At 35.4% G+C, this 15,177-nt stretch overlaps 1 protein-coding gene across 1 annotated transcript; it reads right to left on the bottom strand.

The window, feature by feature from the left end:
* Positions 1–2,940: 2,940 nt before the first annotated feature.
* LOC140151929 (UDP-galactose transporter senju-like) lies at positions 2,941–12,724 on the bottom strand. Its single transcript, XM_072174238.1, is given in 6 exon segments — positions 2,941–3,172; positions 3,175–3,661; positions 6,609–6,748; positions 8,867–8,913; positions 11,096–11,216; positions 12,620–12,724. Coding segments are annotated over 6 exon segments (1,047 nt in total). The 5' UTR covers positions 12,690–12,724; the 3' UTR covers positions 2,941–2,990.
* Between the last annotated feature and the right edge of the window lie 2,453 nt (positions 12,725–15,177).

Raw genomic sequence — 15,177 nt, 5'->3', positions numbered from 1 at the left:
ACTATTTGGCACTTCACAATGTGACAGTAAAAGAAAGAAAAATGCAGATGTTTGGCGTCTGCGGAACATTTGGTTTGGTCTTTGTGTGGTCTTTGCAATATAAATATCAATCTCTTGCACAAGCCGTACCCAACGCTTGACTGTGTCTTTCACACAGATTTGTGTTGCGTTTGCGTTAGCGTTGATGACCCGGAATTGTAAACGGGGTCATCTATAACAAACTTCGGAAAACTTAGATTTGAAAAGGTCTCTTTAATCAATAATCTGCACCCGAAATATGAATCACTGAGCATGAATTATGTATTGTTCAATGTAAACATCTCAAAAAAGTAACTAACCCCCTTAAATAATGGCCATTATTTATTTGTCTTATAATTCAAGAATGGGGCAGTCAGTTGTAAAAGTGTTTTATGTCCCAATGGTATAAACTATAGTCTTGTCTCAAGTTGAGAGTAATGCCATGTTGGATTTCGCATTGGCAGATTCAAATTGCGCACACTAACCTAATCCTGCGAGGCATATACACACATTTGTTTGTACACTGGCAACGCACTGCTTAAATGCACAAATCTGCCACTGTAAAATCAAACATGGTGTTACTCCAAACTTGAGACGAGACGAGACGAGACACTATATTTTGTTTGGTTTGGTTTGGGCATTAAAATACTCAAACATTTAATTTTATGATGGTACAGTTATTTCTGAGACTCCCTCTATGAAGCACAGCAGTGGTTTAACATACCATATTTACTCTATTAAAGGCAGGGGGGCATTGCAATTTCGAAAAAGGGTAGAAATTATTAGAATTAAAAGCACATATTGGAAAATACTACCAAATTAGATGCATTGTAAGTGCATTGTTTATGCAAGAATGTGATTTATTTAGCCAACCTCTCTTATCCGGACCTCTTATATGGACCTCTCCGTTATCCGGCTGTGAAATCTTCACGGGAAAATATGTTTTTAATCAATTGACTTCTTAATTCCATGCACTGAATGCTTAGAATGGCATACATCTATGTTGCATAAAGCACTCAAATGCCATTTTTTAGTGTTATTTTTTAGTGTTAGTGTTATTTTTTAATGCCATGTTGAAACTATCTTTTCTAGTCACAATTTCAGTACTTGGGACAGTCAATGCAGAATTACATGTAATTCATTTATCCGGATTTTTAACTTATCCCGACCATGCTTGGTCCCATCATGGCTGGATAAAAGAGGTTGGACTGTAGTTAAATATCTGAACTTTCTACTATAATGTGATGATGAAGGGGATGTAAATGTAAGTTAGAATAGGATTTGTTCATTCAATTTCGAAAATCATGACATGCCAGTTTTAAGCTTACTTATGAACGATGTTTACATGCTATAGCATGGAAATTTTCTGCATTTCCGTCACTTTTCTTTGAAAAAAGATGGTGGCATTTAATAGAAGGGGAGCATTTAATAAAGTCAAAACAGTAGTTTCAAATGACAAGCCTTATGCTGTAATTGTAACAAAATCTAATGGGCTATTCCATTTAAAATCCAGACTACCCCTGTGGAAGATTTTGGAAATATCTCCCAAAGTGGGAGTATGTTTTTCAAATGTAATTGGTCAGAGTTAATCATTGTGAAACCCATACTCCCTTTGTATTATGACTTTACCTATATCTTCCACAACTGGAGCCAGTATTTCAAATAGAAGTTACCCAATTGTCTATTCTATTCGAAACCCATTCTCCCTCTGTGGAAGGCTTTAGCTAAATCTTCCAGAGAGGTAGTGTGGATTTTAAATGGAATAGCCCAATTTGTGTGTTTTATTGTGAGATCCAAAAGTAAATTAGCCACCTGCCAGACATACATAATGACTTGTAATTATGCAGCTGTTTTTCTCATTAATTTGACGTAATTATGTAATCATTAGTTTATGGAAAAACAAAATAAAAAACACATGAGGATGGTTACATAAGCGACGTTCCATAACATGTACAACTGCAGAAGCACATACTCAACATAGTAATATGTGACGTGTCATGTCAAAAGCAGACACTTTTGGGCAGGATCGTAAATGGAGAAATAGCCAAAAATCTGCCCGTGGGTGATTTTTTCACAATTTGGGTTTGTTGCAAATTTGTGATGTTATTAATGTTAAAAATATTGTCTGATAGTTTCAGACCAGAATATAACTGTCATCTTGTATTTTTTGAGACATTTTTCAAGGTAATTCCTACTCTCAACATTGTCAATAATATATTTAAAGGCCGATATCTCAATTTCCAATTTTATAATACCATAACTTACAAACTCAATATTTTCGCTTAGGAATGTCCGATTTCATTGGGGAAAACAGCGTTGTGGAGCAAAATATCTCTATATTTAAGATATGTAAACATCTCAAAATTGATAACCTGCCCAAAAGTGTCTGCTTTTGACATGACACGTCACATATGTATTACTTGCTGCAGGAAAATAATCATATTACTTTAAAAATAATTATTTTGTATAACAATTTTGGAAAGGCTGCACTAATATTCACTTTTGAGCTAATGCTTTTCCAAAAATGTTTTTTTCCTTCAATTCTTGAATTAATATTATGGGGGCACGTATGCAAGATCACATATTCTAAATATGGAATTCTAAACATTGTTGAATTGTATTTTTAAAAGTAATGGTGCTACGTACATACATTTTCAGAAAGCAATCCAACTAGCTCGGCAGATTTCTGAAAAAAGAAGCAGTTTTTGGGAAAAGTGCCAAATTTGATTTTCCATGCCAATTTTTTTTTGTCCACCACAACAACTTACCTTAAATTCCCAAATATATGAAAACTGCATATTTATGTTCTAAAGACGCAAAACTAGAAATTTTAGAATTTTTTCCTAATTCTATAAAAATTCAATAAAACCATTTCTAGTTTTGCGACTTTAGAACATAAATAAATATGCTATTTTTATTTGGAAATTTAGCGTAAGTTGTCATGGTGGATGAAAACAAACTGGCATGGAAAATCAAATTTGGATTTGACCCCTTGAGGACTCAGAAACTACAGACTCTACTCTGGATGATGTGGTGGACTCGACTACTTTCACACCACTGGCAACTGGATTCCTAGAGTATAACTGGATAGCAAACCCTACTGCTAATGTTGACACTATGGCACATGGGGTCACCGGTATACCAAATATAATAACGATAGTACCATGGTTACAACAATTTCTAATGAACTGGCAAAGGTTTTCAGAATTGTATTCAAATGCTTCAAAAATATACTTGTGATCAATCCCACTATTGCATTGTTAAAAATGACTAAAACTACTTTCATTTGCAAAACAGATTGGACACTCTCCCACTGCAATACCGTTCCTAGACGTTGTGAAAATAATAAAAATACCACAAGGCACAAAATCGAGTTTACGTACATAAAAATGTTTTGAATCCAAATATCTACCTCGCCACAGCTTGTGTACCCTTTAAGTAGATACTCTGTGTAGACTCCGGCGAAACAAGAGCACAAGACTTGTGCAATAATGAGGAGGATGCTTGGACTGAAGAAGAGGTTAAAGAGGTTCAAGGATTCACCTTGAATCTGCTGGTGGTCAAGTTCTTTGATCATGCAGCCCACTGTTAAAATGATCATAGACAACCATTGTATTTTGGTCAGTTTTCTTTTGAAAAGTACCTGCAATATAAAAAGAAAGAAGTCACATTGTAGACATTTGACTTACTTATACATATATTTCAGGCCCGGCGCAGGGAATTTAAAAGTGGTGCGGTGCTTGCAATATGTGACCGTCCACGGCGAATGAGCCGTAAATTCCTCCCCGGTCAATTTTGTTTTATTTCGTGTTTAAAAATAAACATCATAAACTTAAAAATGGTATATCATTTGACTTCAAACGATATCCAGAAGCGGGGTTATGGTTTGTTAAACTTTGCTCCTGCAACAAAATTATAGCTTTTTTCGTTTCTACGTGTGTCTCTTTTTCCACATTGCTGGCAATAAATATCAAACAGTCATAATTGGCGGTCATTTCAAAACATCCCCAAGTCAACGAGGTTTAAGAAGGTTCTCTCATTGTTAATTGTTGATTATGCATACCTATACAAAATACAATGCCTGGTAACCCACCACCTGAAAAGGATTTAGCAAAAGCAAACAAAGACCAGAGCTAATAAAAGTTCTATAGCCATCTAAGGTAGAAGCTTATTATCCACTTCAATAATAGGATTATTGATTGGTGTTGTGACTATCGAAATAAGACAGATGTCGCGCCAGCTTAAGTTACCGATGAATATGACCTTCGTACACATTTTACACCGTAACTCAGAATACAATTTAGGGAATTTACGGCTCGTTTGTGCTGCCGGGTCACATACACTTCAATTCGAGCACAGCGGGCCTCTTGAAAATGTTTGTTTCTGGAAGTGCTTAGAGGCCGTTTCCTATTATCTTTTTAAACAATATTACGGATATTCTAGGTTTATAAATGGTCATAAAAAACATTTTTAAAATGTTGTATATATGCAAGTACACTACGACATTCACAACATTATTAGTATTTGATGTTCATTTTTTAAATTGCTTCTAAATAGGAGAAATAGGCTTAATGCTTTTTTCTAATACTTTCTTTTCTCTGGTCAGGCGACGATCGCCTGACCAATCGCATATGTTGCGCCGGCCTTGTATTTTTCATGCTGATTCCAAATATGGTCATGAAAATGTACTATTCAGAAATTTTTAAAGAAAATTTGGAATTTGTCTTCTCTTTCGACACTCGCATGGAGAGAATTAAGGTTAGAGTTAACAGTCTATAATATCGAATTGATTAATTCAAATTAAACAATTCATCGAGTGGCCATGGGCAGCGCCATTATACTTAAATTTTAACAATAATGTTAAATTATTTGCAGTGGGTTATCAAAAGATGTTTTTGAATGTTATGAAAATTTTTTATGCCCTTATTTATATATTAAACGTTTTCTAGCAACCTTTTCTAACCTCTTGCGAATGATGTCAAAAACGTTTTGTGTTTGCTGGGATGTTGACATCAATGGAAGTGTCACAGATTGTGGTTCAATTTAACATCGAACCATTATTCACCATATGGCTTAATGCTTTTAAGCATTCGGTAATTGTACCAAATAAACTATTAAAATAGTTTATTTGGTACAATTATTGAATAGGGTGCAACTTGCTAGACTTGAGTCTAGTCCTTGTTTACAGAGTTTAGGGTTAGGGTTTAGGGATCATGGGGTAGGGCAGTATTGTAATAAGACTAGTAGAGTTGCACCCTATTCAGTAATCGCTCTGTCTATTTAAAGGACTGAGCACTTTGTGATTCACAGCCTCATCCCCCCAACTTACACCCATAAAGTTTTTTATACCATCAGAAAACTGGGCCTAAATAATGAATACGTGCATAAGCTTTCCAGGCTTGCAGATTCGATCGTTGGACTAAGATATCATAAATTTTGTATTTTCGTGCTATTGACAACTCAAAATTACAAAACTGTTGCCTTATGGGGTGCTGTAATACATGTAATTATGCATAACCCACTGAAATTTTGGTAATAACTCTCTTAAATTGCCCGACTGAATATTCAATCAAAAAGATTGAATTTTCAATTTCGCTGTTCCAAATTAGGGACAAATCGTTTTCGACTGTTCCAGTCAGGTGATTATTATTTTTCAAACCTTTTTTTTTTCAATCAAAAGGAGTGATTCTCAATCATTTACAATCTGTTAGCGATTAAAGTTATGGGCAAATCTTTTTCGATTGAATTTTCAGTAGAAAGGATTGATTTTCATTGTTTTTCAATCTTTTGCCGTCCCAAATTAGGGACAAGTCTTTTCCAGTTGAAAAAAGGATTGAAAATGCTCACTCTAAGATAGTTTGAAATCTCATTCCAAACATATGCAACACATGTCATTTGGCAGTACATTAGGAGTAACACTTGATTAGATAGTGAAATCAGTCTACAAAAAGAGTTAGAGTGAAAACAAAAAAAAAACATTTCAATCTATTTTTCAATCTATTTAGATTGATTCCTATCATCAATCGTTAAAACATTGACATATTTCAATCGGCCAATTTAAGAGAGAAGCTTTTTTTTGTGGAAATCTATCAAACAATACCATAAATAGAGGATGCTTAATTCACAAAATAACCCTTCCTTTAAGGGTAGACGAGGTATTGTTGGTCGAAGCAACCTAAAAATCGATTTTCATTATCTAGATCAATATATTATTGAAAAATAACACCTTGATGTTTTGCAAAAGTTCATTCTACAAATTGTATACTTTGCAAACTTGCTTAAGTTATTGTTGTTAATGAGTTATGTACGTTTTACAAAAGTGTTGTTGTTTCAGCCCTCTTTACAACGTAACTCAAGAACCGCAACACCTATAAAAGTATATCTGTGATATTTTAATTCTTCTACACACTCTCTATGAATTGAGCAATGCAGTTTTTGCCAAAGCTCACTACCATTCGTAAGATGCTGTGAACTACCAAATCACAACAGTTTAAAATAATTAATAACCTTAAGCTCCCATGGCGCCAAATAGGCCAATAACCGGAATGATAGTTGCCTATTTGTTACAGATGTTGTGGCTGATGCCTTACCTGATATATAATGCCTGAAATCACCACTCTTAACTGCAGTAAAATAAAATAGCTGGTAGGATCATACTTGGACAAGTTGACAAATGTTAAGTTGTTGTAAACACTGTATAGAAACGCTGGAACAAAGTATAAAAACATCGCTGCGGGAGAAAAACAAAATACAATCATAAAAATGTGACCGATTGAAACATTAAGTAAAGGCAGACTTACATATCTAATATTAAGGGGAGTTTCAGAGATCAGTTAAGGTCCAAAAAATCTGTAACGTTTTCTTAAGTTCCTTAAAGGAGTATTTCGTGATCTTAGCATCCTCTTTTTATTACATTTTTCAGTAGATATCCACGAAATTATTCCCAAAATTTCAGTTGATTCCGATTTTGCGTTTGCGAGTTATGCATGATTATGTGTATTACATTGCTCCATAGACAATGTGTTGTAATTTTGTTTTTCAAATTTCGAGATATCTTTGCTAAACGAATTAAACTGCAAGAAAATTTTGTATATAAACATTGTGTATCCAGTGATATAAAAATCTCAACTTTTTTTGTGAAAAGTGGGGGAATAATGCTGTGGATCACGAAATGCCCCTTTAAAATAAATTAGAATTTGGGAAATTATTTTCAGATTTTGTTACAAATGTCATCCATGCTTAAATACATTTTGAATGTTATGAAAACTGTTTTATGCCCTTTATATAGCCCAACATTTAAATGTTTTCTGGCAACTTTTTCTAACCTTTTGCGAATGATGTCAAAAATGATTTGTGTTTGCTAGGAAAACATGACATCAATGAAAGTGTCACAGATTGTGGTTCAATTTAACACCAACCCATATTTCACCATTATGGCTTAATGCTTAATAGTTTTAAATATATTATGCAGCACAAATTAATTCTTTTTTCATTGTGTCTATAGCAGGGGCAGAGACAGGGGGACTTCCCCCACAGAAAAGTTTCAGGGACACAATGAGGATGGTAAAGAGTACAGTGTTCTTAAAATGACTAAAAATGGGGCACAAAATTGACAGGACAAACATTTGGTTTTGCCTCATCACACCAAAATCCTGGCTACGCTACTACACTCTACAATACATAAAATTTGAATACAAATTAATATATGCGACCTGGCACATTGAAACATGGCAAACTGTCAGAAACTCCTATATAAAGAAAGTATATGCATAAAATATAAAGAGAATAATCAGGAATTTGTATTATATTTATCACATAAAATCAATATTTGTATTCTACAACATGTGTGAGATTTAAAGCAAAAATGCATTACATTTCTAGGAAATCTATAACATTTCGACGACAATGCTATTTATTGATGTGATGGGTCACATGTGGTGTGATCAAGTACAGTATGCATAAAAATTAAGAGAATAATCAGGAATTTGTATTTTAGTTATCACATAAAATCAAATCAATACCGGTATTCTACAACATGTGTGAGATTTTAAAGCAAAAATGCATTTCTAGGATATCTAAATTAACATTATTTTTCAAAGACAATGACAAAATATTTATTGCTGTAATGGGTCACATGTGGTGTGATCAAGCAAAATCAGTCTGAAGTCGGCTATATATTCAATTGTCAGTTTTCTACATGATTGTATAAAGCATTTGCAAATGTACATTTTGCAGAAAACCCCATTGAAATCGAACATTTGGGACGTGTCATGTCAAAAGCAGACACTTTTGGGCAGGATCGTAAATGGAGAAATAGCCAAAAATCTGCCTGGGGCTAATTTTTCACAATTTGGGTTTGTTCTTGAATTTGTGATATTATTGATGTTAAAAATACTGTCTGATAGTTTCAGACCAAAATATAACTGGCATCTTGTATTTTTTGGGATGCGTTTCAAGGTAAATCCTCCTCTCAACATTGTCAATTATATTTTTAAAGGCCGATATCTCAATTTCCAATTTTATAAAACCATAACTTACGATCTCAATATCTTCTCTTAGGAATGTCCTATTTCATTGGGGAAAACAGCATTGTGGAGCAAAATATCTCTATATTTAAGACATGTAAAAACCTCAAAATTGATAACCTGCCCACAAGTGTCTGCTTTTGACAGGACACATATATGAACAATTGAAGTGTATCCAAAACTGTAGACAACAAAAGAAATATTTTCCTTTGTTTGTCTATATCTAGAAATCAATATTTCCGACTTCCGACTGATTTTGCTTGATCACATCACACACAATCCCAATGCCACGCCAACAACAATAAACTTGTTTGTGAGCTTACCTTTATAACTTTTACCAATTGTCTGAAACATTGTAATCACTGATTTACTGTAGGATAAAAAGTAACAAACAACATAACATCCATTTCAATATCAAACTATTTTCATAATGACAGTGAAACTATACTTCCCAATTTTCCCAGACTGGTGTTGCAGAAGAATAGGTAGGGCAAACTGGGGAGTGTTCACTCTATTTTTTCTGACTAGCCTAGCGATTTTAAGGTTAGAAGGCCCTGATTGGCCCATGTGAAAGTCCTATATAGGTCTTTGCTACATACGACCCTAATCTCAGGACTGAAAGCCTTACAATAGCAACAGAACTAGCAAACACCTTCCGAATTAATATACAAACGAAAACCGTCTCAGTAATGTCTTGAAATTATTACAATATCAGTTCAAAAAGGGTAAACTGCCTTCACCCTGCACAGATGTCGGACTGTCTTGTTTTCTTGGGTACTTAGCTGTGACGCGATATCGCATGCTCGCGTTGTGATATCACATGCTCGCGTTGTGATATCACATGCTCGCGTTGTGATATCACATGCTCGCGTTGTGCTATCGCGGAGTATCAACGGGGGTGTGCGCAGAGCCCAGACAAACAGGTATGTCAATGGCGCAGAGTACCGCACTGCGCATCGGAAAGCATTACAGTGTGACTAACAGGTGCATCTAATCGGACCAATAGGCCTATTTTCAAGACATGATTATAACATAAAAATCATCAGTTATGATAAGGCCTATATAACCCATTTGCGTTTACATTTCTCCCGCTTGAATTGACGGCATACATTCAGATACTACTAGAATTTCGGGGTATTTTTGGGTCCTCCAATGTGGTAGCAGGACAGGGCTTGGAAGAGGCGAACGATGGGTTTTCAGATTATGGGTACCGAAGTAAGCGTCACAGCTACAAAACAGAGTTGATTTAAGTTGTGTCTTAATCATTGAGAGACATCTATCGTAGTAGTTTGAAAGGTCAGGACAAGTATTATGGGTAACGGGTGTTGGGTAATTAGAGATAGGCCTATCACGAGAACCGCCCAACCCGAGAACTGCAAAATCTATAGTAGTATATACCGCTTCATGTTGTTTATACTTTTTAACAAACACACATCTTTTCCCTGTATTTATTACGTCCGCCTCTCATAGCGCGTCTATGGTCGTTCACCCATAATATCATTACGTGGCTCTGTGTCGTTTACGTGCACTATGGCGTAGTGCTCCATTACCCGCACGGTATTACTGCATTACGCAAGCGGCACAGTTACGCCCGTTTTGTAGGACTCGTGTGGCTACTACTTTTCTCTGTTTAGGATAGCAACCGACTACATTTTCACTGATTTTGAGGCCAATTCTTGACTGTTTTCAACCAAATTTTTGCATAACCATCTCGGTATATTCCTCGATCTCCCATATGAATTTGGCGACATTTGGACTGACGGAGCCTTTCTGGACATACCCACATAGTTAGTCACAACATTTTGCTATTTATAGTAAGATTGTCTCATATTTTTAGTGCTGTCAATTATTTTATTTGTTTAGATTTTTACAACTTTTATAATCTTTATGATTAATCAAAAAAGAAGACACATAAAACCCAACAACTGGGTCCATAACAATATGACATGAGAACAGATTTAAAATCAGGGCTGTGATTGCAGGTTTTAAAAAAAGCCTAAAGGTGAAGCGTAGCAAGCGGAGCTTTCGCCCCTCATGGCTGGGGATCCAAGGGCCCGGGTCCAGGGGCGAGGGGGAAAAGCCCCCTGAAGCCAGAGGGTTTCTGCACATTTTGCACCACAGGAGATGCCATTTTATGGGGTAACTTGCAAGTAAAATGTTATGTAAATACTCCTTTACTTTAACAATCTTCCATTTGGAAAAATTAAAAATACATGCTCCAACCTATTTAGAAGTTGTCAAAAAATGCTCTAAAAGAGAGATACAGGCATTTGAAATGTTCAGTTTCCTATACTTTTGTACATAAAAGACATTCTTAAAATGGCACTCCTGCTCATGAACTACATGGTCAATATTGATATACATGATGGACAATATCAAAATAATACCAGTTTTTGAAGGTTTTCCCCAAGTTAGGTGGGCAAAAAATCCATTAATTATGCAAATGAGACCTAGAACTAAATGCTAGGATCATTCATGATGAATGATAAATCCGGATAAATCACAGCCCTGTAAAATATATTTTTAACAGATAAAATATCATATAATCTTACTTTTGGTATAAATACAATGCCACACATGTGATGAGTTTAAGGCACTCCACTAATAGTACTACTGTGGTTGGGTTGAAATTGTACTGGTTATTCTTGTCTTTAGTAGCTGTCACAAGTAGACCTAGCAAACAATGCACAAACATTTCATATTGTTAACTAATTGATGTACTTAATTAATATCATAAACATTTGCCTAATGGTACACCTGGGCTCCTCTGCCTTGGGGTACAAATAGAGAGCCCCCTCTTCTAAAAATCCCAACAAGAATTAAGGGTATGTGCTCTTATTTGCTGGTGGGATTTTTACAGGAGGGCACTTTTAGTTTGTGTCTAAAATTCCAGTTATGTCAAGGGAGCCCATAGCACCACTAGGCGAATGCTTACAGTATTTCATTTCGCCTCAAATTCGGTAGTGACAAACATACGTACTCACGTTGCTGGTCGCAGTATTGAATGCACAAACCTAATCATGCAAAGTGGACACACTCATTTACAAGGAGGGGTGTCAATGAGCTTTTTTTTTGGGGGGGGTGCACTTTTAAGTTTCATAGTGTACACATGCACGACCAGAGATTTTCAAAACATACCCTAAAACAGGATTTGCCCTTTTGAGCTAAAATCACCCAAAACAGGAATTTAACTTGGTTTTGTAACAAAATTGACCCCCTAAATAGATATCTGAAAATGGTACCACTAGCCTAGTAGGTTTTTTAAATAAAATACACCTCTTTTGCATGTTCTTATCATTTTCTAATATTTATGTTTTGGGGATGGTCCTGGAATTAAAAAACAACTCTTTTTCTGGAAAACAGGCATTCCCTACATGGGATTCATGCTAAATTACCTGAAAAGGATGATTTTTCATGTTTTTCTAGTTACGCATGTACAAATATTAAGTGCCTCCCAGGAGAGCTTACCGTTCACGTCCACAGATGTCTCTACCAAACTTGAGATGGAACACAAAGAGTAGAAAAATGCACTTTCTCACAATACAGAAATAAGTAGCACATAATTTATGATTCCTCATGCAGGTGCCACAGGATATAGCCTATAAGCTCACTGTTTACTGCAATTGCCCCTCCCCCCTGCAATATCTGCAATTTTAAGAATTTGCCATTTCACATAGTGATGTATTTGCGTATTTGCGCGACTTGCACAGAAAAATTGCAGTTTTGTCCTTTTTTCACATAGTGACATATTTGCGCAACTGTTTCACATATTGACGTATTTACATGATGTATTTTATTTGATACTGATTTTTTGCAGACTAAGTTATGTTCTGATAGTGATAAGTGAATTACATTGAAAATATGGTATATTTTCAAGACTTAACCCAGTTTTAATCGACAATAATGTTTTAATCAAGATTAATGCACCAAATGAAAATCGCTAAATTTTCGAATTCGATTTTCTCGAAACACATATTTTGCAAATACGTCAGTATGTGATATATACAGCCGATGAAATGGGGGCACAAGTCTATGTCACAAGGATAATTCATGAACTACCTTGCATGCTTACGTACCTTGGCTGACACAAAATGTTATGTATGAGATAAATATTACCCAGCTGTGAAAGTCTACCAGACCCAACATGTTGTCCTATTTCTTCCTATAGCTGATCAAAACCTGCAACATTTTACACAACAAATAATATTTAATAGAGGTTGTCCACTTTACTCATATGTGACTTCTAACAAAAGGCGATGGTTCCCGTAGTATTCCTCATTCAAACCAATTCAATGCACGACCTCAGAGTTACCTGCATGACTTTGGCGGGGCTATTTTGAAACAGTCATGGTTGCACATGCAGGTACTTCTTTTGAAAGTCCTAAACAAGGTATAGCAGTCGCTGATAGGATATGCAGCTTATAGAACACGGATAACCTCTATTCAATGCACGACCCTGGAGTTACCTGCATGACTTTGGCGGGCTATTTTGAAACAGTCATGGTTGCACATGTAGGTACTTCTTTTGAAAGTCCTAAACAAGGTATAGCAGTCGCTGGTAGGATATGCAGCTTATAGAACACGGATAACCTCTATATTGTGACCCACTCTTACAAAATTTATCTCATTATATGAGCCATTCCAAGAGATTTATTTTGCTGAAAACCTCATCGTAAGTAGACTAATGCTGGTTTCATACTACCCTGCCGCTTGCCGCTGAGCGGCGTGGCGCACACGCATTGCAGACAAACAGACACAATAAAGGCTTGTCATTGGTTGAAACGCCCTGCCGCTTGCCGCAGCGGCAGGAAAGTATACTGGAGGCTTAATGGTTCCAGAGATATGGCCCTTTTGTGTTGCACAGAACAATAGAATATAAAGGAAGTTGAATACTATTATTGATTATATGTCAAAATCAATATTCCCGACTTCCGACTCATTTTGCTTGATCGCATCACATTTTTGCCTAATAATAGCTTTTCTGAGAAATGGGCCAATTAGTTTTCTGCTTTACACAGAATTGAAGCGATTATCCTAGTTCAATTATGCCTCAAATCATTAATTTATTGTAAGATCAGTGCAGAGTAGGTTAGATATGAAAATGGAAAGTTAGAACAAATTACTATACACCTGATCCGTGAACTGTATTTTTGAAAGTCCATTTAGTCCCACAGTCAAAAACCATGAAATTAAGAATTTCAAAATTAGATTTTTTTAAATGGGAATATTATCTTTAGAAGCCTATAACTCAATAACATGTCTGGCAACTTGATCTGGGTTTTGTTGGAGTGGGTCATATATTTATTGAATGAGCAAAAACAAAAAAGTGTTTACAATTGTGTATCATAAGTTTGCTAAGATTTTTTTAATTCTGCAGGTTTCTAATCCCAAAACATGCATTCCAAAGTTTGTAAGGAATATCAAAGTATATATGTGACCCCTCGGCACAACTGAGCCCTGAAGTCGCCAATCATCATTTTTGAGATATTCAACCAAAATATTCTGCTTGAAATTAGCTTTAAAATGATGTATATCATGTCTATAGTACTTGACATTTAAGTAGTGAAAAATCAATAAAACAGTCAATAAATCCTTTGTTTCCTATTGTTTATTGTTAAGTTCGATGGAGCATATCTCAATAGTGGCAGTGGCGACATCCGGGCTCAGTTGTGCCGAGGGGTCACATTATCACATATATATGATTTTTTGAATTATGACTTTCCAGACTTCCAGAATAAAAGTTACAAAATTACCATTATTATTATAAGGATCCAAAAAAATAAAACACTACTTTCTTTTTTCTTTTTTTTTTTTATTAAAAAAATATTTTGCCATATGAAACATAGTTAATCCTAATCCTTTAGCTAGTTCTAACTGGCAATAAAAGACAATTCTTAAAATTTTGCCAATTTTTCGAAATAAGGGCCCAAAACATGCATTTTTAGGGTGTTTTTCATGTGCTGTGACAATCAAGCACAAAGACTTCTACTAAGACTAATTTCAAGTTATGCATACCAATTTTTGGAAAACACATTTTCTTATATCTATAACATAAAATATTGCATATACTACAGATTTTTAATGTTTAGGCTTGTGCCAAGTTGTTGAATTTTGTGACTGAAATGGTCAGAAATCATGCAAAATTGCATGTTTTTACCCATTTCCCCTGAAATTGCCAGTTAGAACTAACTAAAGGATTAAGATATAGTTATGCTTCATTTGGTGAAACAGGATATTTTTTTAATCCAAAAAAAACCTGTGCTGTACTTTTTTTGAATGGGGAGTGCACTAACACAATACACTAACAAAAAGACTACTTCATTAAAATGAACAAATTTGGTGGATAAAACTCACCAACAGATGTAGGGGCAGATCCAGGAATTTTCAATAGGGGGCGCCATATGCTTTTGTGAACTCAGCGCCGTGCCCGCACAAAGTCTGGTGCCGCTCTACTAAAATTAGGGGGGCAGGGGCCCCCTAAATTCATCTCTGAGATGCCAGTAATTATACCGTATCTGCTTTTCTGTTGTGGTTCATCAATACAACTTTCCTACTCACATCTGCTTGACCTTGATACAAATTTCATTTTACTTCTTCTGTAACACCAGAGTTAGTTATTTGTCTACATGCTATC

This window comes from Amphiura filiformis, chromosome 5 (genome assembly GCF_039555335.1).
Source record: "Amphiura filiformis chromosome 5, Afil_fr2py, whole genome shotgun sequence".
NCBI lineage: Eukaryota > Metazoa > Echinodermata > Ophiuroidea > Amphilepidida > Amphiuridae > Amphiura > Amphiura filiformis.
The sequence above is the reverse complement of the archived record's forward strand: the minus strand, read 5'-3'. Positions and strand labels throughout refer to the sequence as shown.